The sequence below is a fragment of the Pelobates fuscus genome, chromosome 10 (assembly GCF_036172605.1).
Source record: "Pelobates fuscus isolate aPelFus1 chromosome 10, aPelFus1.pri, whole genome shotgun sequence".
In the NCBI taxonomy this organism is placed as follows: Eukaryota; Metazoa; Chordata; class Amphibia; order Anura; family Pelobatidae; genus Pelobates; species Pelobates fuscus.
The window spans coordinates 74,832,029-74,857,939 of NC_086326.1; the positions used below are offsets into that span (position 1 = coordinate 74,832,029).

General features: G+C 35.4%; 1 protein-coding gene across 1 annotated transcript in view; it reads left to right on the top strand.

The window, feature by feature from the left end:
• TLL2 (tolloid like 2) overlaps positions 1–25,911 on the top strand; it is a 157,745-nt gene that overhangs the window by 130,023 nt on the left and 1,811 nt on the right. The window contains exons 8-19 of the mRNA XM_063433561.1: positions 8,665–8,789; positions 11,291–11,406; positions 12,934–13,036; positions 13,603–13,719; positions 15,061–15,206; positions 15,802–15,997; positions 17,787–17,912; positions 18,019–18,179; positions 20,276–20,456; positions 20,929–21,054; positions 21,405–21,532; positions 23,887–24,100. Of these exons, the coding sequence (XP_063289631.1) occupies positions 8,665–8,789; positions 11,291–11,406; positions 12,934–13,036; positions 13,603–13,719; positions 15,061–15,206; positions 15,802–15,997; positions 17,787–17,912; positions 18,019–18,179; positions 20,276–20,456; positions 20,929–21,054; positions 21,405–21,532; positions 23,887–24,100 (1,739 nt within the window). The remainder of the gene's footprint in view (positions 1–8,664; positions 8,790–11,290; positions 11,407–12,933; positions 13,037–13,602; positions 13,720–15,060; positions 15,207–15,801; positions 15,998–17,786; positions 17,913–18,018; positions 18,180–20,275; positions 20,457–20,928; positions 21,055–21,404; positions 21,533–23,886; positions 24,101–25,911) is intronic.

A 25,911-nucleotide genomic window follows, 5' to 3' on the forward strand; every position in this document is an offset into this window, starting at 1 on the left:
ATCTATGCCATATACACGTCCCCTGATAGGGGACGTAACAGGGATTAAACTGATAGGAATAGTACTACTTAACACACCTTATAATAACGCAGAGAGAGGCAACACAGAGAGAGTAGTCTGAAGGAGAGGAGTCAGAGGAGGAAGGTGGCTTTGAGGAGGTGGAAGACCAAACACAGCAGGCGTCCCAGTGGGCTTGTTGTCACCTTTCGGGGACCCTTGGTGTTGTACGTGGCTGGATGGAGGAAGAGACCTTCAATGACATCAGTGAGGACAAGGAACGGGAGATGGCTAGCTTGGTATCCAACCTTGTGCAAATGGGGAGTTTGCGGTTGTGCAAATGGACTGTTTGCGGTTGTTTGCGGTGCATTGAACGGGGAGTTTGGTCTGTCACTGTGAAGTGGGCTTAACCCTTACACTACCTGATCGATACAACATTATATCTGATGTTTTAAAGCACGTTATTCCAAACAATTTAGCAATGTTAGGTGATTTATGCCCTTTATGGGTTAAAACCAGACTCTGCATCAACTATGTAATTTTCCATGGGAGTTTTGCCATGGATCCTCCTCCGGCATGCCACAGTCCAGGTGTTAGTCCCCTTGAAACAACGTTTCCATCACTATTGTGGCCAGAAAGAGTCCCTGTGGGTTTTAAAATTCGCCTGCCTATTGAATTCTATGGCGTTCGCCCGGTTCGCCCGTTTGCGAACATTTGCGGAAGTTCGCGTTCGCTGTTTGCGAACGGAAAATTTTATGTTCGCGACATCTCTACTGATCACTTATCTTGTTCTCCATTACAGGCTTTCCGCTGAGTTTCTACAGTTTAACCGATTATGTTGTAATCAAGCTTCTTGAGTACACTGGTCGATTTTACTTCTTTTGCCACCTTTTACTTAAATATTTTAACACTACTAATGATATTTTACAATTCTGTCAGTAAAAATTCTGGATAATGACCTAACCTCTGTTCAAGGTTCCCCTGATCTGCTCCTTCTAGCCTATTTACAAGTAAATTCAGACTTTCTCTTAGGTTTTTACTGCATGGTCAGATGAGGTCTTAATTCACGTAAGTAAGCAGGTCACTCCTTCCACATCAGTGCTGACAACCATACCACCAGGAATATTTGGTACATTTTAATGGGACTTTGAGACAATGGAGGGCTCCGCTTACTCCAGATATGTACATCAATCTGTTCTTTAATACGCCAAGACTTCCGTAACATGTATATGTAATATATCGTAATATGCTTGATTTGTAGACTGTATAATTCTGTATGGTATACTCTTTTTGCCACATCTTCAGTTCCAGCACACCACGACCGACTTTTTCATATTCCTATAGGTCTCATATAGGGACCTTACATACCTACTTCTAATATGCTCATTACTGCTTTTGATGCCACGGCCATAAATATACAGTATCTCACAAAAGTGAGTACCACTTCCACTTAGTGGTGTACTCACTTTTGTTTTCAAAGTTTTAGACATTAATGGCTATGTGTTGAGTTATTTTGAAAAATATACTAATATCTCAATACAGGAGCCCAAACCAACAGCAACAAGTGCAAACAATACAAATTGGCGCTAAACTGTAGGTGCATCTAAACCCCACTGTGAAATCATTTACCTAATTTCACCACAAAACTAGTAGACAAAAAGTACATATACTTGGTGGCGCACTGTGAAATAATCCTCACAAAAAAATATCAAGTGAGTGAGTGTGCAAGTAAAAGATATATATATATATATATATATATATATATATATAAACAAACAGTATCTCACAAAAGTGAGTACACCCCTCACATTTTTGTACATATTTTATTATATCTTTTCATGTGACAACAATGAAGAAATGACACTCTGCTACAATGTAAAGTAGTAAGTGTACAGCCTGTATAATAGTGTAAATTTGCTGTCCCCTCAAAATAACTCAACACAAGCCATTAATGTGTAAACCGTTGGCAGCAAAAGTGAGTACATCCCTAAGTGGAAATGTCCAAATTGGGCCCAATTAGCCATTTTCCCTCCCTGGTGTCATGTGACTCATTAGTGTTACAAGGTCTCAGGTGTGAATGGGAAGTAGGTGTGTTAAATTTGGTGTTATCATTCTCACACTCTCTCATACTGGTCACTGGACATTCAACATGGCACCTGATGGCAAAGTACTCTCTGAGGATCTTAAAAAAAGAATTGCTGCTCTACATAAAGATGGCCTAGGCAATAAGAAGATTGACAAGACTCTGACGCTGAGCTGCAGCACGGTGGGCAAGACCATGTAGCGATTTTACAAGACAGGTTCCACTCAGAACAGACCTCGCCATGGTCGACCAAATAAGTTGAGTGAACGTGCTCATCGTCATATCCAGAGGTTGTCTTTGGGAAATAGACGTATGAGTGCTGCCAGCATTGCTGCAGAGGTTGAAGGGGTGGAGGTCAGACCATACGCAGCGCACTGCATCAAATTGGTCTGCATGGCTGTCATCCCAGAAAGGAAGCCTCTTCTAAAGATGATGCACAATGCGTTTCGACAATAAGTCTTCTTCAGGTGAATAGTCCACATCATGTTCCATACGGAAGTAATACTATGCAAATGACTAATAAGGCTGCAGAGGGACTTCCTGTATGTGGGTAAGACACTGGGGAAGGAGAGTATGGAGGGCATATGACGTCACACGGAAGTGCCGGAAGTGGTCGGACACCAGGGGACAAAGCTACAGTAATGGATGGTGCCAAAATTGGATATAAAAACGTAAAGAAAGATATGTGGAGTATGCACCTGAGGAAGACTTGTCAAAATGTGTTGTGTATGGACTCTATGAGGAGGGACTCATGCTGAAGGCACCTTACTTTTATGTAAGATTTTAATTTGTATGTTACATTGGTTGTCTTGTAACCTGGAGCCTTTTTATATTATTTCTATGTTGTGGAGGATACCACTACAGGAGTCCCATACACATCTACCTCACCACTCCAGCGATGAGCCAGTGATACACAGACTCAGTAAAATCAACACTGGAAGAAAGCAGATATAGGGTATATTTATATATCTCTTTTACTGTACACTCATTCACTGGATATTTTGTGTGAGGGTTATTTTAACAGAGGGTGCCACCCACTATATGTACTTTTTGTCTACTATTTTTCATACTAGGGTTTTTATTTCCCTCAGCAATCCCTGGAACAGAGGGCACAGAAACTTAGCTGTGGGGTCGCATAATCATTTGACTTTCATAGTTGAATTTGTAGCATAAAAGATTGATGACTTCACATCCACCAGATTTCTCCAGATACACATCGGGGACTCACACAGGAGCTTGTTTCTACTCTCTACTTTCTTTTAAAACACAGAATCAATGTGCTTCCTCCCAAGCTACTAATTATTAATAAAGTTCTATGTGTTGTCAGAAAAGGCTGGCTGGGATGTTGGAAAAACATAATTACTGGAGGTCATGGTTAACATTGGACACATTTCCATCCTATATGAGGCATACATAAATAAAGTTTCATCAATGGCTTTCTGTACGCTTAACAATATTTAGTTATTTATCACAAGCATTTCATACATTTAAAACAGCTGTTTTATGTATGAATTAGGATTAACTGCAATATTGCTGCATGAACAAAAAAAAATACGGTATTTTTAACAGATTATTTTTTTCCTTCTAATCAAACTATTGTAAATTTAGCTGTAATTACCCCTTGACGATATGACAATTTTCCATGAGAGCACCTGTGCATCACAATTTTTCAACTATCAGTAACAATTATAAAAACAAACAAACAAGAAGGTTGTATGCTCAGATGGTTCAACAGCCTTTCAAAATCTGTCATTTGTAAAGCCGAGTTGATAAGCTCTCAGCATTCCTGTGCCAAAGGCAAGGAAAGTGCTTCTTTGAAATGTCTGAAGATGCTGAAAGCTCATTGTGCCTAAAGGAAAATGAATGTCTTGATTTAATAAGCTTTTCAAATAATTAAATTCTGTTAGAAAAAACTTTCCAAACTATACAATTTGCAAGTAATTTAATATTTTTGGATAAACTTTTAAAATTCTTTAATATCATGAAAAATATTTTGATTTTTTTTTTAAAGTTTGTGCAAAAATATTAACTATTGGTCAGTGTTAAATTATGGAAAGCTTATAAAAACAAGGCTCAAGTAAGGAAAATTAATTTTATATAATCTTATATAAAACAAACAAACATACAACACAGATTAAATAATTAATACACGATACAACCTGTCTTAACAGTGCTATTGGATTTGTTTAACCCCTTAAGGACACGACATGTGTGACATGTCATGATTCCCTTTTATTACAGAAGTTTGGTCCTTAAGGGGTTAAAGAAGATTTATTATGACTGAGCCACTTTAAAGCTCTTGATAAATCACCCATTTCTAAGCCTGTTGTATTACTAAATTGAACTCTGTATTATATGTTTTAGTGGGTCAATGTTCTTCCAATTTCTAATATTTAATGTAAAGAGTTAGTCCTGTGATTTAATGGTAACGTTGTAATATATTGAAAAGCTTGGTATTTTTTTATGCAACACGCACACAGACAGCTGCATTGATTTTGTAACTGTAATCTTGATTGTTAAATGATCACAAACGTGGAAAGTAAACCGATCTTTCAGGCCAGCTGTTAGCAGACTCAATATAATTCCGGAACTTAGTGTAAAAGCACAAGTTTGTCTGGTAATTGGCCATCTTTATCAATCCATTTCATTTAAAACCAATGTATTTTGGCACCACTGAAAATGTTGGTCAATAGCGTTTTTGTTTTATTTTACACAAAGTGTGATCAAGTTTCAGATTTTTCTACAACTTATTGGATACTTATCAATTTCTGAGGAAAACATAGTTTATGTAGATGGAAACATTTCAGCTCAGTTTCATTAATAAATGTGATATCCTGCCACCTGCCCCATAGTTGAAATATTACTTGACATACTTGTAGCTTGTTTAAAAAAAAAAAAAAATTCCAAAAACAGCTCTCAGTACACAAAATTGATTTTGCATTTGCTGCTCTGGATGTATTGTAACGTAAGACCGGGAAAGTTTTACTTTGGGAAAAAAGTACTTTTAAAGGACTTTCTCTTGAAATATCTATATTTTTCTTTCTAAATATTGACTATTTACGTTACTTTTATAAATAAAAGGAGATAAAACAACTCATAGATTGTGACATATAAATGGGAAAATCACAACAAATAAACTAAATACAAAACATTCTAAGTGCAAAACATTAGCATGGTCACTACTGGTACTATCAGCCCTCTATGGTGCAATTTCTTGGATACTTTTACCCCTAGACTGTTCCTAGTAGTTCTGGCATGATGTGTTATGTCTTTCAGATTTGTTCCCAAATACAGCATATACCATTTTCCATAAATTGACTTGAGTGCAGATTATGTGAATATTAGTATAATAATATTATAAATTATTATAATTTATTATGTAAATAACACTGTCAGGATTTATAATTAGAATTCTGGGCCGGCTAATATCAATTCTGTGCAAATTTTAATGGCTCAGAGCAGACAGCAGAAGCTGTCAGCAAATAAATGACTACTGCAACGGCTTCGATCCTCTGCAGAAGTTTATCACCAGTGAGAGAAGACCAGGAGCCCAGTGTAAGCTGGCAAAGATATAACCACTACAGCTGACAATGATTTGCAATATAGTTAATATGAATATTTTGTATTTTAATATAAATAATGTAAATCATATCAAACCTGTTAGTTCTAGTCCTTATCCACCCCTCCCCACCTTGGTCTTAACTACTCATCAGAATAGAATAATTTGCCAATATCTGCCTATTAGTTTATATCCAACTATATCATAGAGTGTTACAGAGTTATTGGAGGGCAACCCACTAGATTCTTTGTCAAGTGCCAACTAGAGTTTTTGAATTTCCATTTGGATTAATTCTTTAAAAGGCATCTTCATTGTTCAAGGACACCAACCTAGTCATGCCCAAGATAGTTTGTTTTTACAAGACAACATTGTTTTGCCAGGGAATAGTACACTTGATGTATTATCTAAATTGCAGGTATATTGCCACTTTTAGGCGTTTTGTCTGCTTTAATTGTTGGTGTTAATAAGTCTTCTGTGAGTCATCTTTATTCCTCTTTCCATTTGGTGAGGAGGCTCCCAGTCACAGGGCGATCTGTTGTTGGTCTAATAATGTCTTATAGCGATCAAATAGAGGTTTTATCGTTCTACAAGTTTATCAATGAGGCTAGCTTATATCTTTGAAGTGCAGTGTAAAAGTGTAGACATAGCTGTGTATTTGGATATTGCTAAAAAGCGGCTTATGTTTCATAGGGCATGTATCTTTCACTTGTGTATATGTCAGGATAGTCTTACTACTTATATCTACACAGTACTCTATCCTGTTTAGATGTTCTGTCTACTGTGAAGAAAAGGGCTCTTAGACATACATTCATTGAAGATTGGAGTTACATACAAATGGAATGAATTGCAAGTATTGTTAATTGATTCCTAAGTAAATTCTTATTAGTTTCCACGCTATAATTTGGGAATAAAGTAGAGGATTTCATTTCCCCTGGCAGAGATGGAAAGTGAGTGTGTAACTAATGAGATAAGGCTTTATTGTGGGAAAATTGCTGTTCTAAAGAATGTTTGAGATATTGTTCGACTCTGTTTTCCACTTCAGAGTGTGATTGTATCCCTTAGCTTGTTATATTCTAAATTGTTCTGGAGGTTTAGGCTTGGATTGAGCAAGAGTGGTTGGAGTTATGCTCTATTGTTCTTGGGCGGTTCACTTTCCAAAGCAAAGTAGAAAACAAGCAACTTATATTATTTTTACCTGTCTCTACTGTTAGATGCACCGGGAATACGATTTTGGCAAAACTCTTCCAGTTTTAAGGAGATATAATATTTTATGGTCTTTATTGTCTTGCAAAGTTGATGATAATGATGCTAAGATCATATTCTAATTTTAGTTGGACATCTTATAGATAAAGAGAAAATGAAATTCAACAGAGGATTTAAAAGAAAGAAATGTATAGTTGAGTGAGAATTGGGAACATTGTGCAGACTTTACAAAGGGTAGAAGAAATTCCTTATAAATCAAATTACTGTTTAAATTACATAATTTAATGACCTATGCAGTGTTTGGAATCCCCCAATTCTGGTAGGTTACAAAGAAATTCTACCTTGTGTTGCCAACCCATCTTAGTTGAAGACCTTAAGAATTAACCATTCATCACCTATCAAATAAAGGCTGTTTACAAATGAAGCATATTAATCTTCCTGTAGCTTGAAAAGAGCCGTTGGAGATAAAAGAATCATCTCTTGCAATGACAGCTTTGTCAGAGAGAGCCATGAATGTGGCATTGTTTACTAGCAGACATAATATAGATGGATTAATGGCATGAGAGAATGAAAGAGACAAAGCATGAAGGAGGAAAACAGTGATTTGGACGTATAATGTGTCGTACCTTAACTATGTTGACATTATGGTATAAGTAGATTTGTGTGTATTGGAAACATGTTATCATTTTTTTAATACTATGCAATCATTTACTAATAATATGCTATGCAATTGTTGTCCAACATTATAGTTAACATATTGCTATATTACCTTTATGAAAATGTGATCTGATCTTTAACTTAATCCAGTAGTTTTAAAAATTTAATTTTTTAGCCCATTTCATTTAGGTGAATTTTACCGCCTTCTTCTTAGAAAACATTATTTGAACCATTAGATTTAATAACTGGTAGCACTTTATGAAGAATTTTGAAGCATGTACTCAAAAACAGTTTTGTATTACCGTGAACAAGAATATGATCTGCTGTTTATATCCTAACAAACTTTTTTTAAACTGTACATGGTGAGTTTTGGTAGAACTGTTTAGCAGCCATGATGTCAACCAAATATTATCTCTATAGCAAACCCACATTTAGCAGCATAAGTATAACACATTGAAAAATATACATAAAATACCCAGGGGGCCAAGACTCCAAAGTCTAAATGTCACATTGGGGCCTGGTATCAAATCCTAACACTCCGGTCGTGGAAATGATTGCTGAATAATCTGCAGCATATATTAGTTGTAACCACAATCCCCAACAAGTGCTATAAAAATCCATGCACACTTAGAACTCCCATACTGACAGTATGGAGTGTGTGGTCACCAAATAAAGTAAACGCATCAATGTCAGCTCATTCAGTACTACATATTGTCATAATTTTAATAAGTTACCTCCCAATGTCTCTTATAATGCTAGGAGGGTCTGTTTTTGAGATCCGTAATGCTAAAGTACTCCATATTTAACACTTCAAGTACCTAATGCCCCCCATTAAATTCTTACCTGTTGTCTGTGAAGCTACTCTTCTCTAGCCAGAATATCTCTGCCTGAGCAAGGGGCTTAGCAGGGCTTAACTTACTTTCAGAGAGAGATCAACCAACAGTCTCAGCCAACGAGCTATCCCTGCTTAGCTCAGAAGAGCTAACAGAACCCCTAAACAGGAGCTTCCAACCCACCTAGTAGCTGAGAGGAGGTGGGGAGTGGCTACTTAAGGTTAGCTACTTAAAATTGGGATGGATCCAGGGCACTACTGGCATCAGATCCACTACATAGACTACATAATACACTTGTTACCGTTTTGCAACAACTTTTTTTTTTTAAATAGGGGTGTGTTCCTTGATACCATACTTCCAAGAAGAATGGACACTTCAGTCCGCCCCACTATTGGTCAGCGCATACGGCTCAGCCAAGGAGACATAGCACAAGCAAAGAAACTCTATAAATGTCCAGGTAACCTAGACATGCTGTTCTTTATTTTCAGAAAACATACTTACTTTTTCTACTAGATGTTTTATATTTTATTTTGTAACCAATTTCCTGTATCTGTAATATATTTTGTAATAGTTGTCAAATGCATGTTTTTTTTTTTTCTGTTTCTGGGAAAAGCCCATCTTACAAAGAGTAAAATATACCTCTTTTGGGGAGGAGTGTGTATACAACAAGGGGCTAACAGGGAAAATAAATACAAATAGCAGCTCTATACACTTCTGAGGAAATACCCTCTTATTCACACCAAAAGTCTGTGAGTGGTATAAGTAAAAACCTACACCTGTAAGTGGAGCCCTGGAAAAATTATGTATAGGGGGTAAAAATAATATATAAAAAAATATATATTAGAGTATATTCAAAACGCTATATACAAAGGTAAGAAGAATGAGAAGGGAGATCAGTAGCTATGGACCTAGTGGTTATGGAGTGGTGATAGCCTGATAAAGATACAAAGCAAATTATGCCAATCGAGTACTCACTACAAATAGAAACATAAAGAGTAATACAAACCTACCTCCACTCAAAAAATAACCCAAACTGTGCCTTCAAGGGCACATAGAGAAATTTACAATACTAATGCTGTTACTAAGGTTCCTATAGCACTATAATGCCAGTTCTATCTGTGCCTTCAAGGGCACCTAGAAAAATTATGTACTATCTCTAGAGCTAGTGTCTCCCTTCCTCCTAAAAAATCACTAAAGTACCAAATAAGAAGACGAATAAATAAATAAATATGTTAGGCGAAACACGCGTGTCAGGGGCTCTTATGATACCCATTTACTAACGAGATCAGACTGTAATAACAAACAGAACTATTAGATTATATTCTTTGATGGGATCATTTGTCCTCTTTTTCACTTTTATGATCACTTCACCTTTTTTTATTTATTTGTTCGTTCGTCTTCTTATTTGTTACTTTAGTGATAGGACTATAGTTTCTGTGGAGGTAGGTTTGTATTACTCTTTAGGTCTCTATTTGTAGTTAGTACCCAATTGGCATAATTTGGTTTGTATCTTAATCAGACTATCACCACTCCATAGCCACTAGGTCTATAGCTACTGATCTCCCTTCCCCTTCTTCTTACCTTTGTATATAGCTTTTTGAATATACTCTAATATATATATATATTTTTTAAATATATTTTTTAGCATTATTAATAAAAGCTAAGTTTTAACAACTACCAATATCTGCACTTTCCTATATCTTGTGTAAAAGACACTCAACTTTTATTTTTTCCTTTTGCTAATTCAATTTTCAGGGTTACCCCCTTTAAGGAGTGTTTTTGTTATATCCAGCTCATTTCTCTTTCCTTGTGTATAGGGGGTAAACTTACTCCACGGGACCTAGTGACAAACTTGGCTTGTAATACATGTAAAACAAAAAGTACAATATAGTGCAGATGGTATGTAGAACAAGATAAAATTGGTGGTGGTCAAGAACACTTACATTAAAAGGAGTCTGTGTATAAATACTGGCTCCGTAATCAAGCTTTTAGGGCAGCATCACACCTCCAATCCGCTGTATGGGATATCTCAAAGAGAAAACATAGGAGAGAAGGGAACCAATGTGCAGTCTGTTAAAAACAATATAAAAGGTGAAATAATTAAAATGCTTACCTTATTCTGAGGTATTATAGATTTGTGCCAATATTAGTGGGGGTGCCACTACCCCTATGTAGATTCTGTAGGCTCTGGAGCACTTATTAAAATAATCAAATGTATTTATAATCCAATATAAAGTATAACATAAAATAGCAATATGAAAAGTATACAGCCAAAACTAATTTCACTCTTGTAGAGCTTCTTCAGTCGGCTGTGAGTGTGGTCCTGTGAATCTTTCATTTGTAAATGTCTTGTAGTTCTTCCTTTAGGTCACATGGGTGTGTAATTGTCCTATGACAAAATCGTGGAGATGTCCCTAATTGTCTTTAAAGAATACAGATGGGGTAGTTTTATAGGTGATTCATCAAATTTTGGCTCCCCAATGGGTCACGTATTTCCGCCAACCAACACTGACCACCAATGACATTTAACAATAATAAGGATGCCAAAATTTGACGAATCACCTATAAAATTGACAAATCTTTTTCTTAATCTGAATGGCAATGTCTCTCTCTCTCTCTCTCTCTCTCTCTCTCTATTTATATATATATATATATATATTGTGAAACACTTTTTAAAATAACTTTCTCTACATTTTATCTTCGATATGCCGATGAGTATATGGACTATTTGTTGGCTTCACATGACACTCTTTAGTTTTTAACATAATTTGTAGAAGTAATTTTTGAATTTCTTGCCTGTCAGTTAATATTTAAAATCCTGAAATAAAGCAAATTTTTAATATATTTTACTACCTAGGTTCATTATATTTCTTCTCATCTACATGTCAAAGTAGTTAGTTAATTAGTAGATAAACAACTAATTGTCAGCTCTTCATTTATTATTATTATTTATTTTAGCATGTGGAGAAACTTTGCAAGATTCAAGTGGGAATTTTTCTGCTCCTGGTTATCCAAGTGGTTACCCATCGTATACGCATTGTATTTGGAGGATATCTGTAACCCCAGGAGAAAAGGTACATTTATTTACAATCTCTCTGCTTTTATCTTATAAATATAGTAGTCTAAGCTTTAAAGCCTTTACATTTTCTGAAATTATCTATCAGGGTAAAAAAACATGTAGCCAGGTTACGGGTGACAGCTGGGAGAGGATTGACAAATATGGATTCCATGCCTGCTCCTGTTACTGGTTATAATGTAAATCAGAATCAGGATAGAATCTATGCAGGTTCTGTTACCTGGCCTCACTTACCTCTGGAAGTGACTTTCAAAAACATATTTCGGGAACTAAAATAGCCAAGTAGCCATACTCAATGCTAGGTTCCACGTCCACAATTAAATTGCCAGCTAGAGGCATGTAAAAGTAACTGATGTTCTTTTATGGAGAAGGGAAAATATGTTCACTGGAGCAATGAATCAGGTTTCATCTTCTGGCAGGGCAAAATATTTATCTGGATTTGACTAAGGCAGGATAACTGCCTGACTTCAAAATGACAACTGAAAATTTTAGTGGAGCAGGAATAATGGTATGAAGCATTCCTTATGAAAAAAAGCTAATTCTTTATATTAAAAAATATATATATTTCTGTCTACTTTACTTGTAGAATAGCCATATGCCTAATAACGTATTTTTATTTCTTTCAGTCTTGAATTTATTTTTTATCAATTTCTCCCATCTTTTCAATTTCTATATATCTCCATTGCCTCTTTTAGACTGTGATTTCATGTCTATATATGTCTTGTCTAGGCCAGCCAACAGTCCCAATTATGGCGGGACAGTCCTGATTCTGGGGACCTGTCCTGCTATTGCGATTTGGTTCAGGGAAACTGTCCTCGATGTGCTCACAGTTTGCATGGGTACCTGGATCCTGCAGATAGTGCTTCAGCAGCTCGCTGGCACTTTTCCCAGATATTATGTGATGTTTTTGTGTTTTGTCTTTTTGGCCATCACACACTTCTATCGATAATCCTTTAAACAGTCAGAACATCAGGACATGACACTATAGCCGGTTCTATATGATCAGTATGAACCAGGCTGCAAGGGAGCAGAGATGTTATTTTTTGTTTTTAGAAAAAGATAGGGTCTATCTGCTTCCACACAGTGGCAATGATATGTCCCAAACATCACTTGCTGGGTCTGCCTTATTTTATTTTCTAATCATGCTGTTGCATACCAAATGCTTTTTTAGAAGAAAAAATATCTTCATCATTTTTCCTTCAATCCTTAATAACATGACTTCCTAGTTCAGGCAGCAACCATTTAATGTAACATGGTAAATGCAATGTCCTTGTCGTATATCATTTAACATTATTCAGAAACAATGAAGATAACATTAAATAGGTCTATAATTATTACAATTCTACTATTTGGTTTTTATTCTTTCAAGTAGACAGCAAATTGCACTTATATTTTAAATGTTTTGGTAAACAATTCTATAAAAATTCATTGATTTATTGAACTTTTTTCCAAGTGGTAAATATTTAATGAACTGTTAATACATTACATTTTTCTTATAGGGTGTGTATATATAATTTTCTTTTAGATCATATTAAACTTTACTGCAATGGATCTGTTCAAAAGTCGGTTATGCTGGTATGATTACATAGAAATTAGAGATGGTTATTGGAGAAAAGCACCATTACTAGGTAACTATTTATGCACATGCAACACCTTTACGCTTACAAAAATGTTCAAGAGATATTAGTTTATTACAGACACTGAATAATTACTTATTATGACTATCACACATGTTTTTGTTGTATTATATTTGTTATATTATTTCACATTTTGTTAAATTTATAATTAGAGATAGCTTTCTAAAGCTTTGTTGTGTCTATTTTCTGCAAAGTTCCATTCCCACATTTTTCAGTAGTTTTTTTAAATACGTTTTACTGTATTCCCTACTTCTTTGTATTTCCTTGATCTTACCCACCCATAGCTTGTGTTGTATGAATTGGCGTAAACAATATCTTAAACATCACTTATAATGTGGCATCAGAATTATCAAGTAGAAGGTTGAGGAGTCTGTTTTCTAACCACACCAGCATATTCACATATGTTTGTCTAAATGTCTTTCCAAATATAATCAAAGGAAGAAGCGGCTTATAAAAAAAAAAAAGGTTCTTCTTGTTGTCAGTGTTTCATGGGAGAATTTAAGGAAACATTAAACTCCCTAACATGATGCTTTGTTACTTACCATTCTTTATTTTAGGCAGATTATGTGGGGATAAACTTCCAGAACTGATTATTTCATCTGACAGCAAACTATGGATTGAATTCCGAAGTAGCAGCAATATTTTGGGCAAGGGATTCTTTGCGGTTTATGAAGGTAAAAATCTAATTTGTTCACATCAACCACAATGAAAAACATTCAAGGTTGATTTCACGGTCATACTACCCCCCAAAAAAGTGATATAATATTTGGGGGGGGGGGGATATATTTTCTCCACTATGTGCGTGAAAGTGCTAGACATTATAAAATTATTATCATAAAGGAAAGGATATTTTAACATCGTCCTTCCATTTTTTCAAAGCTTATAGTAGATGTTAGTCACAATCCCAGTTCTGATCTTTTAGATAATTTGAGATACCCTACAAAAATATGCTGACAAAAAACCCCACTAAATTAAAAAAGTACTAATCAAGAAAATAAAATAGTTTAATACATGCAACCGAACATTGCTCTTGTATTTTACATAATGCTTTATTTTTGGTTCTTGTGGGGTGACTTTCAATTACTTAGAACAGTTTTATGATAAATATATGGCACTATATATTGATGTTATATATTCTCTTCCACAAAAGTGCAAGATCAGCCTAACACTATTCTTAAATGTAGCTTTTTGCATATTGTGAATGATGTCCATATAACAATGATGACTATATCTGATATCATACAATATTATCTTTCACAGGTTATACTGATGTATAAAGTGTTGTATAAATGGCCATTTTAGGATACCCATCTCGCCCATTGTGTTTGCTATATAAAATATCTATATGACGTCTTCTAATCAGGATTTAACAGAGAAGATGAAATTATTTCTAGTTTATTTGAAGCTTTATTTCTAGCCGTGATTCAACTTCAATCTAACATTGATTTTAATGAGACATTGCTGTGATGTGTGCTCTTTTATTTATACTAAAATGAATGTGGACACACTATAAGATGAACATTGGGAATTCTTAAAATATTGCATTTTTAAAATTAAAAATAGTAACTTTTTAAATACCATGCTCCTATTGTGACTTGTCTTGTCTGCTATACAATAAATATTGGAAAGTCTCATTAAGTATAGAATGTAATCACTTCTATATATCAATAATAAGTTAGACTAAAATCAGGGTCCACCATTAAAAAAAATTCACAATGAAGAAGTACACTAATAAAGTTGAGTTAGCCTGGTATATAGAGCAACCAACAATTTTTTCATCTCCTAGTACGTATCACTGCGCAAATGAATGCACTGCACACTGTACAACTTTATGTATAGAAAATAAACACATGAGTAGGTAAACAAAAAAAAAACTAAAATGAGAAATACAATGATCAGCAGTCTTTGGAAGAAGTCGAGAAAGCTATAAACAGGCATACATGTTTTAAGTATAAGGTTTTAATATTGATCTTCACTGCTAACAAAACTAACATTTCCCCTGTTCTTTCTTTGAGCCATATGTGGAGGAGAAATCAAGAGAGATTCAGGACAAATTCAGTCTCCCAATTACCCAGACGATTACCGTCCATCTAAAGAGTGCATTTGGAAAATTACTGTTTCAGAAGGATTCCTAGTGGGTCTTTCTTTCCAGGCCTTTGAGGTAATGTACATTAATTTGGGGTAGCTTACTTTATAAATTGCACACAGGTGCTATTTCATAATCAGATAGATTTATAATTCTTAGTAGGACAAGCTTGGCATGTTCCACCTAAAAGGTAATGAAAGCCACATTCTTAGCTTGTCCATACGTTAGCCCTTATAAAAACAGAACTGCACCGACAATTTATAAATAACAAGAACGATGCAGTCTTGGTTGAAGTGCTGTTTTAAAATATAGCTGTATCTTTTTCTATCTTGTGGCTATAAGTGGAATGACAAGTCAAACAAATTTAGTCTGCAATCTCCGTCTCCCTTTTTACAGACTGCCCTTTCTGCTTGTTTTTATAAAATGTATTTGCAGTGCATCCATATATAAAATATGATGATATATATGATTTCTAGAATGGATCACATATGTCTTCAATGTATGAGCAGACAATGTGACAAAGTCAAAAGCATTAAGTTTTAGCCTTTATAAAGATAATGGTCATTATAAAAATGGTGATTCTAGGGATTGTTTACATATGAAGTTGCATCAGCAACGTGAGCTTAAATTTTGACAAACCCCCAGTTGTCTTCTTTTCCGATGAACCCAGATCGAAAGACATGATAATTGTGCGTATGACTACCTGGAAGTTCGGGATGGCTCTTCAGAAGAAAGTACTTTGATTGGTCATTTTTGTGGTTATGAAAAACCAGAAGATATTAAATCTACCTCAAACAAACTGTGGATAAAATTTGTATCAGATGGGTCAATCAACAAAGCTGGATTTTCTGCCAACTTCTTTAAAGGTAATTAAAAATATCCAGTAAAATCTACAACAATAAGATAATTGATTTAGAACATTGATAAATGGATGGTCAGTATTTAACAAGGAAGATATATTGCTTTGTTTAGCAAAGAAAAACAATGACATTGTTGGGAAAATACTAATACAAAGAGCAATTACCTTTGAACCTACAAAACAAAACCTTTCTCTGCAGTTAGCACTTTCCTCTGGATTTGCAGAAAATGTAAGGTGATAAATCTGTTACCACACGGTGTGAAATGCATTATATATCTTCTTTCTGTGCTCCTCATGGTCACTGTGTTATAAAAATAAATTATTTTGATGGATATAATTATTCCTTGATTTGGGACAAGGAGCTGTGCACTCTATATAGCCATACGCAAACTACAATGGCTTACTGTTTTTGTAGAATTAAAAATGAGAGACAAAAGCAAAAAAAAAAAAAAAAAAAAGGATAAATAAAGGAATATTAAAATGAGAGTTAAAAGATAGGAAAATTAGATGTTTAAAAAATAAACAGGAAAGAAGTAGAAATTTTATCGCAATAGACAAATGTAATGATTGTCCAAAGCCAATATTTTTGTTTTTAATGTTTTTCTTTCTCGTTTTAGATATAATTCACCACTTTCCATATTAATTGATTATTAATAAACTCATGGAATGAAGATAGTTTGGGATATCTGGTTTAACAATCATTTATAGATGTATATGCATTTCATTTATCTCCTTTCTTATAATGCTGTTACGTAGTTTTGTACATTTTCAATTTATGTCTATCCAAGTTCCATTAAATTGGCAATTTAATGTTTAACAATATTACAATGAAAGGCATTTATATGAATCATAGTGTAGGTTAAAAAAAAATTACACAAGACTCTAGACTACATTTATAAATATAAGTTGAAAATACAGTATAAAATATGAGATTTTTAATCTCTTTATCTAAATGTCTGACGTCTTTAAGGAAGTGTAGCATCTGCTGTCATCCTAATCTGATCACTAAAATGTGTATGCCAGTTTAGAAAGCCTGGCATATTTGGTTCAGAATTTAATTTGAGCCATGTACAGTATATGTTAAATGGCTGTGTTTTTCCATTCAAAATTTAATTTTTAAAGAGCTGTTTTTTTATGACAGCATAGGCAATCATTAAGTCCTTAATAGGACACTCTTGGCACCATAACAGCTTCATTTTAATTAGGGTGTTAAGGTGCAAGGAGGTCCTCGACATTAATTAACCTCAAGAAGTTAAACCATTCTCGAATGGTTTGTATGCAAAGTCTTCAGTAGCTCTGCTCCTGAACTTCCTTTCTTTGCCCGAGGCTTCAAACAGAAAGCTCGGTGCTGCAAATAGGCTGATGCTTCCCACACAGAGTGAGAAATATTTTTCTTATGCAGTTTTGTGACTGGTGAGCTACTGATAGACTGAGAGCTACAGCAGACCCACTCAGACTATCATCAGTGTCCAGTCCAGGGCTTCCTGTTTAAAGCCTTGGACAAAGAACGGAAATTAACAGTTTGACCCCTTGAGGTAAGCCGGTGCTTACTTGAAGTTGTTTTGGTGCCCAGAGTGTCTCTTTAAGAATTTGTGGGCTAAATCACTTTGTGTATATGTGATTTATGTCTTTATAAAAAAAATGGATTTTTAGTACTATGTCCCAATGTTTTTCAAATAATTTCCCCCAGTGTTAACATTCCACAATACTGTACTTATTACTGTCCTATTTTAATATATTTTATTGTTAACACCTATTACTGGATTCAATACTGCTGACCCTTTATTTCTGAAAAGAGATGGATGAATGTTCCAGGCCTGATAATGGTGGCTGTGCCCAGCGCTGTGTCAACACTTTGGGAAGTTACAAATGTGTCTGTGAACCTGGATTTGAGCTGACAGCAGACAAGAAACGTTGTGAAGGTATGTGGTTTAAATGGTTTCTCCAGCCATTTTAAACAAATGGTCTTTTTCAATTTACAATGTCCGTACTCAGCAATTCCTGAAAGAAAACTAATCTTCTTTTCAGCTGCATGTGGTGGATACATTACAAAGCTGAATGGAACGGTGACAAGTCCAGGCTGGCCAAAGGAATACCCCACTAATAAAAACTGTGTATGGCAACTGGTCGCTCCAGCACAATACAGAATATCTCTGCAATTTGAAGTCTTTGAACTAGAAGGCAATGATGTAAGTATAGTGGACACCAATCTCAAATAAATAACAACACTGACAAGCAATCTGTGAAATCACATGAAATCCTACCATACATTCTAACTTGTGTTTGTGTGCATCCTTTACAATTCTTTGATCTGTAGGAGTTGTTTCCTAAATTGGTGAATTGTCCGCAGAGTACCTTTACAGGATCAGTCAGGGAATAATAATCAGGTTGCCCCTTACATCTCTTGTTTGCATTAAACTTAAGGCAATACATTTTTTTTTTAAAAATTGAGTTCCCTTCTAAGTAAGCTTATGAACTTACATGGACAATAACTGACACTCAAGTTATTGCTCGGAAAATTGTAAAATAACTAATTATACCATTGCCCACAGTGAATTGTCTCAGTGGTTGTGTATAAAATCACGATGGTTCTCAAAATTAAATATGGTGGGACAGAGTTCTTTAACCAGATAAATGTTTCTCAAACATCAAGCAGTTTGCTCATAGGTTTCAGTTAGAGATTGACCCTCAATTTGTGCAAAACAAACCCACGTGGGTTATGTGGAATATGTCCTCCAAAAAATGTACATTCCAGATACAAATTCTGTTTTAATAAATTAAAATTTTATTTTCTTTGGTGATGTAATTTGTTATCTTTTCAGCACAGCAAATTCTTTAAATGCAATTGCAGGTGCCTTTACTTTATGATCCAGCATATGGATGGCCATTGATAGGTATATTAATTATTCAATGAGATAAAATTATTCTCTGTGCATCTTTGGGCACCTTCACCTTCTGATACAATAAAAATGTTAACTTTTAGACCAAAGAAAAATTATGTGGGCACTCATAGGCTCTATCCCAAACTGCAGACTTTATTGAAGTTGAACAGACAAGGTTTTGGCTCAGCCAGGAGCCCTTTCAAGCTGTGACTTGAGAAAGGCTACTGTGTGAGCCAACACTTTGCCTTTTCAACTTCAACAAAGTCTGAAGTTTAGAAAAAAGCCTATGTGCCCACATATGTTTCTTCGGTCTACAATTCATAAGAGAGATAGTCGCCCTGGTCTGTGTGGCACCATAGTGTTGATCCCCTATCTCTTAGTGAGTACCATTCCTTATAAAAAGATTGAACATTTTAGACCTAAATATTTAGGCAAATATTTTATACAGTAAAGACAAGTATTTAATATTGATGCATTTTGGATTTTGTTTGTGTTTTGGAGCCTTGTTTGTGGCATCCACCTTTTGCTGATCATGTGCTGCAAAGAAAATATTAGGTTGACCCGCTAAATAATATATTGTTTTCAATAATCACTTAACCATATAATTTTTTTTAGAGTATGGGGGTGCTTATTAGGAAACTAAGGAAAAGATACACTGATGGTCTGCCACACTGATCGGGGTTAACCAGTCAGAGAACCAGGAGATGGGAAATTGTATTTTAAACTGTAAAACAAGCACGCAATTCACCCTTTCAGTTTTGTCACATCAAAGACATCACTGCTTTGTAAACTGCACCAGTGCCACACAATGTGAACCCATTGTTGTCCACCTTGGTTAGTGCTTCACAGCGTTTAATCCTTAAAGTCCCATTATCCAGTTGGTGTTTTTTTTCCCTTTGGTGAGTAACCCGTTAAATATGCATGCCCAGATATTTATAGTGAGATGTTCTGAAAAGTTTAAACTTTTTAGAGCTGGAGCCTCTTTGCAAGGTTCTGCTTCCATCTCAATGATGCCAGAATCATTTGGGGAAAAAACCCTCTAACTTATTTATTTGAAATCAAAACTGTATTCAGCTTGGCCTTCTTATCCAAAGTTTAAATTGATTCTATTTTACTATAAGGGTTATATGTCTCACAATATATTAGAATATTGTGCCTGATTTTAGTTAAACCAAATTTGAAACAATTTAAATAAAAAATGTAGATGTCACTAGAAAATCCTTTATTGGTACTTTTATAAATAAAAATTAAAACGCTACGTAAAGAAAAGACCAACAAAATGAATTACTCTATGTTGTGCCTTAACAAAATTAATTAATGTTTGCAAATATTTTCTTTGGTATGTGGTTGTATATAAAAAAAAAAGTACAGTTCAGTAATAACTTTCCAGCTCTATCACTAAGGTTTGTAAGTACGATTATGTGGAAATTCGCAGTGGATCTTCTTCAGAATCCAAACTTCATGGAAGGTTTTGTGGCGCGGAAAAGCCTGAAGTCATTGCCTCACAGGGCAATAGCATAAGACTGGAATTCAAGTCCGATAACACTGTATCAAAAAGAGGATTTAAGGTCAACTTTTTTTCAGGTATGTAGAACAAATGTTATCCTCCGATTAGCTATTTCAATCATGTCAACCAGATGTTTGCAGACTACATACTGAAACATTTTCAAGCCAAATACTCTGCAAAATGACTTCAGGATTTGTAGTCTATAATGAAATCCAGGTCCAGTATGTAACTACCCCTATTATAGTGATCATCATTTTTGAGTAGAATAAATATAAAGATATGTTAAGGCATAAAATTATTTGGTACTTTTTCACCATAGAAGTTGCTTTTTATAATTCATGGTTAAATGTTTATTATAGATGTTGACATGGCAACAATAAAGTTAGGGTGATCAGATTTTGATAAATGAATGTGCACTATTGTGTGAACAAACAATTGAAATATAATTCAATAAGAACCTAAGTGGATAAAAAAATTATACTCAATGTTTTTATTTTCAATGTTTCAATGCACAGCATATTAGCCAACTCATATTTGTTGTGTTTATAGATAAAGACGAATGCTCAAAAGATAACGGTGGATGTCAGCACGAATGTGTGAATACATTTGGCAGCTATATGTGTCAGTGCAAGAATGGATTCACTCTTCATGAAAATTCACATGACTGTAAAGAAGGTATGACAGTTAAACATAAATAGAAATATTATTCAATATTGGGTGCTTGAATTTGTACTTGTTGTCCAACATGGCAACTTATCAGATTCCTGGTGAAGAAAGGTAAATGTGGGAAATAAATAATGGGAATATGGAGAGATAAAAAAAATTGAAAATTTAGTTACAAGATGTCCCAATTTGGGAGGTGAAGCAAGTAAAGAAGTGGGTGGAACTAGGTACCATTTCCTCCACCTGCTAGAAGAGGAATATAAATATATTACAGAATTACAAATAAAAGCAAACATATCATTTTGGTTTAAATTATTTATCTCTTATTTATTTTTTGCTGATTAATATTCATTTATCTTTAGCTGGTTGTGAAAACAAAATTCTAAGTGCAGAGGGAACCATTTCAAGCCCAAACTGGCCGGACAAATATCCAAGTCGGAAAGAGTGCACTTGGGACATTACAGCAACTGCTGGTCATAGAGTCAAACTTGTAAGTTACTTGTGACAATCTAGTAATACACACAGTACAGTATTTGCATAACTATGTGATCAGATGATTGACTGCAGAATGAACTGTGCACTAGTTTAAAAAAAATCTAGAAAACATTGATATGTTTAAATAGAAATTACAATTTAATAAAACAAACTACATTTTGTAGATGATGAAAATTTGCATGGATACATTATTACAATTACAAATGAAAAATTTGTAGAGTATGTTATCCTCAATGGGTGGCTCAATGAGATAGCTCTAAGCAGGTTAAACAAAACAAAAAAACATGCAACTATAGACTAATACACAAGCCAAAGTCTGGAAACTGACATAAACAATTCCTGAATTCTTGTCATGAGTGGTTTTCTTGAAGACAGATTAACCATAGGCCAAGCATGGTCAAAACCAACAAGCTATTGGTGACATAAGTGTGCCATCAGTATTTTGTTTTTAAAAATAATCAGCTTATATCCATTGGGTATCACCAAAACGTGTGAGACCATAACTAAAAGTGATGCACTGAATTGTTAAAGAGAACAAATGGTTTCTACACCCAGGGAGGATAAACTTGTTGGCACCATTATGCTGGCTTCAGATGCCAAATTTGCACAGAATTCATATTAGCCAGCCTGGAACTCTTGTGATGCCCCGGTGATGAGCTGTAACTCCTCACAGCAGAGGGTTTAAACTCTATATATGTAGCATTCCATAGTGAAACTGTCATGATCCTGTGCAGGTCAGATAAGAGACTTGTGCCTGGGTTGACTTGAGGTTCTTTATTTTGAATCTTTGGCATGTTTAGACAAAGTAACAATAAGAGTAACAGGTAAAACAGGGAAAAGGACCAATAAGGACAAAGGGAGAAAGCAGAACCTATAAACGAGATTACAGGAATCAAAGTTAGAGGAAAACCTATAAGAGAAATTATAGGCTAGGAGGAAGAAGGAGTACCTATAAACGGGATTATAGGCTGAAAGAAGAAGGAAAACCTACAAATGGGATTACAGGTAAGTAAGAAAGAGTAGTTATGGAAATAGAAGTTTAGGCAATATGCCCCAAGCAAGTTTACAGGAAACAGGGAAACCTATAAGATAAATTATAGGTAACAGGCAAACATAATATAACAGGACAGATATAAACAGAATATAATAAAGGCTTAAGGAATTATGGTTACTTCTAAGTTTAGATAATCAGTCTCTTTTGCTTCAAGGTTGTACAGCAGTTACCAGATAGGTGGAACAGGGTTAAAAAGGAGAGTTGCAATTAATAGGAACGTTTGTAAAGTCCGGACAGGTTAGGACCAAAGCAATAAGGAATAATTAGGAAACAACGTACAGTCTGAAATAAAGCAGGTTGTTTGGATGAATCAGGATGGATCAAAGGTAAAAAGATTTAAAGGGACACTCCAGGCACCCAGACCACTTCTGCCCATTGGAGTGGTCTGGGTGCCAACTCCCACTACCCTTAACCCTGCAAGTGTAATTATTGCAGTTTTTGATAAACTGCAAAAATTACCTTGCAGGGTTAACTCCTCCTCTAGTGGCTGTCTACTAGACAGCCACTAGAGGGCACTTGCGTGTCTCTAGCACATATTTTCTGTGCTAGAGCGTTGCTGGATGTCCTCACGCTGTGTGAAGACCTCCAGCGTCACTCAATTCCCCATAGGAAAGCATTGAAAAGCATTTTCAATGCTTTCCTTTGGGGAGCTGTAATGCGCATGCGCTCCATTAGGTCTCCCTGGCCGGCGGGCAGGGATCAGTCTCGTCCACCGGCCGACGTAATGCAGAGGAGGAGTGGTGGCGGAGGAAGAAGCAGCGACGTGGGACATGTCGCTGCCTCTGGTAAGTCACTGAAGGGGTTTTCACCCCTTCAGCAACCGCGGATTGGGAGGTTGGAGGGAGATTGTTTTCCTGGCACTGGAGTTTCCCTTTAAGCAGGTTCTCAGGTATCAGAATGAGACAGGAACAGATGTCTTGTTGGTATCAGACCATAAACAACTATCAATGTAAAGGCCCTTTGGTTAGCAGTGTGGCCTCTTATAGCACAATTCAGATGATCATCTTAGGCAGGTGGGAGAGACTGAGCATAGACTAGTGGTTAGGAAGGCCACTAGTGGTGGAAAACAGGTATTGGAGTAAATAAAACAGCAGAAAATAAACATGATTTGAGTTGTCAGGAACTATAGCCATGAAAAGTCTACTTTAAAATGATTGGGTTAAGGAATGTATTTTGGTATATATGAATACAAAATGGTTTTGAAAAGTTATTTAAAAAAAGTCTACACATCAAAAACACAATTCTGTATTATTGCAAAAGTGCATGCTACGGTGATCATTATTTGGTCCTTCCAGGTGTTCAATGACTTTGAAATAGAGCACCACCAAGAATGTGCGTATGATCACCTTGAGTTGTATGACGGACCCAGCAGTAAATTCCCTATACTTGGTCGTTTCTGTGGTAGCAAAAACCCAGGTCCTGTGGTTGCATCAACAAGTAATATGTTTCTTCGTTTCTATTCTGATGCATCTGTACAAAGAAAAGGATTCCTTGCAAAGTACAGCACAGGTAAGTGTATTCTTATTTATTTTTACAATACCACTGAATTATGCTGTGATGTTACCGTAAAATGTTGTTAGGTTAGCAGGCTAAGATAAACAGATATATATTATCTAGACAGAATTGACCATGCTCATAGGCTGCCAATTTAGTCAGAAATTCTAAACAGATGAGACACGAGGAATGGTGAATCGGAGATAAGCAGTAGGTGGCATTAAAGAACTTACAGTTTCCAGTTTGGTAAGCATGGATCTTCTACAACAGTGTTTCCTCATCCAGTTGTCAAGGTACACCAACAGTCCAATAGGGAGATGACAAACCCAAGACCGTATGTGTGCCTTGAGGACTAAGTTGGAAAGCACTTTTCTACAGTACTACTTGGTCTCCTGGTAACAGAATATTTCACATGCCATTCTAGGAGAGTTGTAGAAACAGTCTTTATGAGACACTGTATCTATGTGAGAATTTACAATACGTAAAAAAAAAAGGGCAGAATTTTAGTCTCCGAGGAATTTTTGTCACTGTTTGATCTCCCCACAGTATTGCTTACAGTTAGCATGATATAGATTAAATGCAAAATCTCTTTCTCAGGACGTGACTGTGTTTTGAATTTGTTCCTGAGGGAAGAATAGTCTTATGTGTCTCCAAGGCAGCAGTTTCTGGGAGGAGGTATTTTTTATCTCTACTCTGGAGGAACCCTGCTGTGTTACTGGCACACAGACACCCTCCAAGCGTGGAACTGGAAGTCATTTATGGACAGAAAAGCTAAACTGTTCTCTTTCTAGAGATATTAAGGAAAGACAGGTTGATGTGTCATAGTAAACTTTTGTAAATGTTTATATTGCACAGTAGAAGTGTAGTTATTCTTAATGATTTAAAAAAAATAGTTTCATAGTTTTTACATCGGTTACAAAACAAAAATAGGATTTTTATTCAGAATACACTGCATTCAAATGGGATGTTTTCAGTTACTTATTTTATAGATTGTACTGTTTGTTTTAGTTTAATGTGGTTGACATTTGTTTTATATTCAGGTGAATTCGGATTGATGTTTCCTAAACACCTAAAACATGGAAAATCATGAATTAATAGAGTGCGCTATTTGAAATTTGACACCAATGCCAATTGACTTTAGAACAAATATTTAGGGTCTAATTTATTAAGGCAAAACAGGATCAGTTCTACAGCACACATTAAATCACAATTGTAGCTAATTGAATGTTTTCTGATTTCTGGAAGATTAGCAAAACCCAAAAGGATTTCATGGGGTAGCCCCAAGTGAGAAAATGCAAAGACCCAGGTCTAATTGCATTACCTTTCATTGTTAGCCCTAGTTCATTGGCTGAGAGAAGGTGGAGAGCAGCACTCGGGGGCCTCAAGATGAGAAGTTAAAACATCCTAACATGGCTTAAAGGGACAATATATTAACCAAAACAACTTTAGCTTAATGAAGCAGTTATAGTGTATAGATCATGCCCCTGCAGTCTCACTGCTCAATTCACTGTCATTTATGAGTTAAATCACCTTTGCTTCTGTTTATGCAGCCCCAGCCTGCATTAAAAAAAAATTTCTTTCTATCAGATGTAACTTATTTTAATATATATTTTTTCATCTTCTGCTCTGTAAATTGATCTTGTAGTGTCTAGGAAACGATAAACAGAGCAGAAGATAAGACATTTTAAATTAAATAGACTATGCAACAAAGTGTAGACATTAGATGACTCTTTACAGGAAGTGTTTAGGAAGGCTGTGTAAGTCATATGCAGTGAAGAGTGACTAGGACTTTATAAACAAAGTGATTTAACTCCTAAATGGCAGAG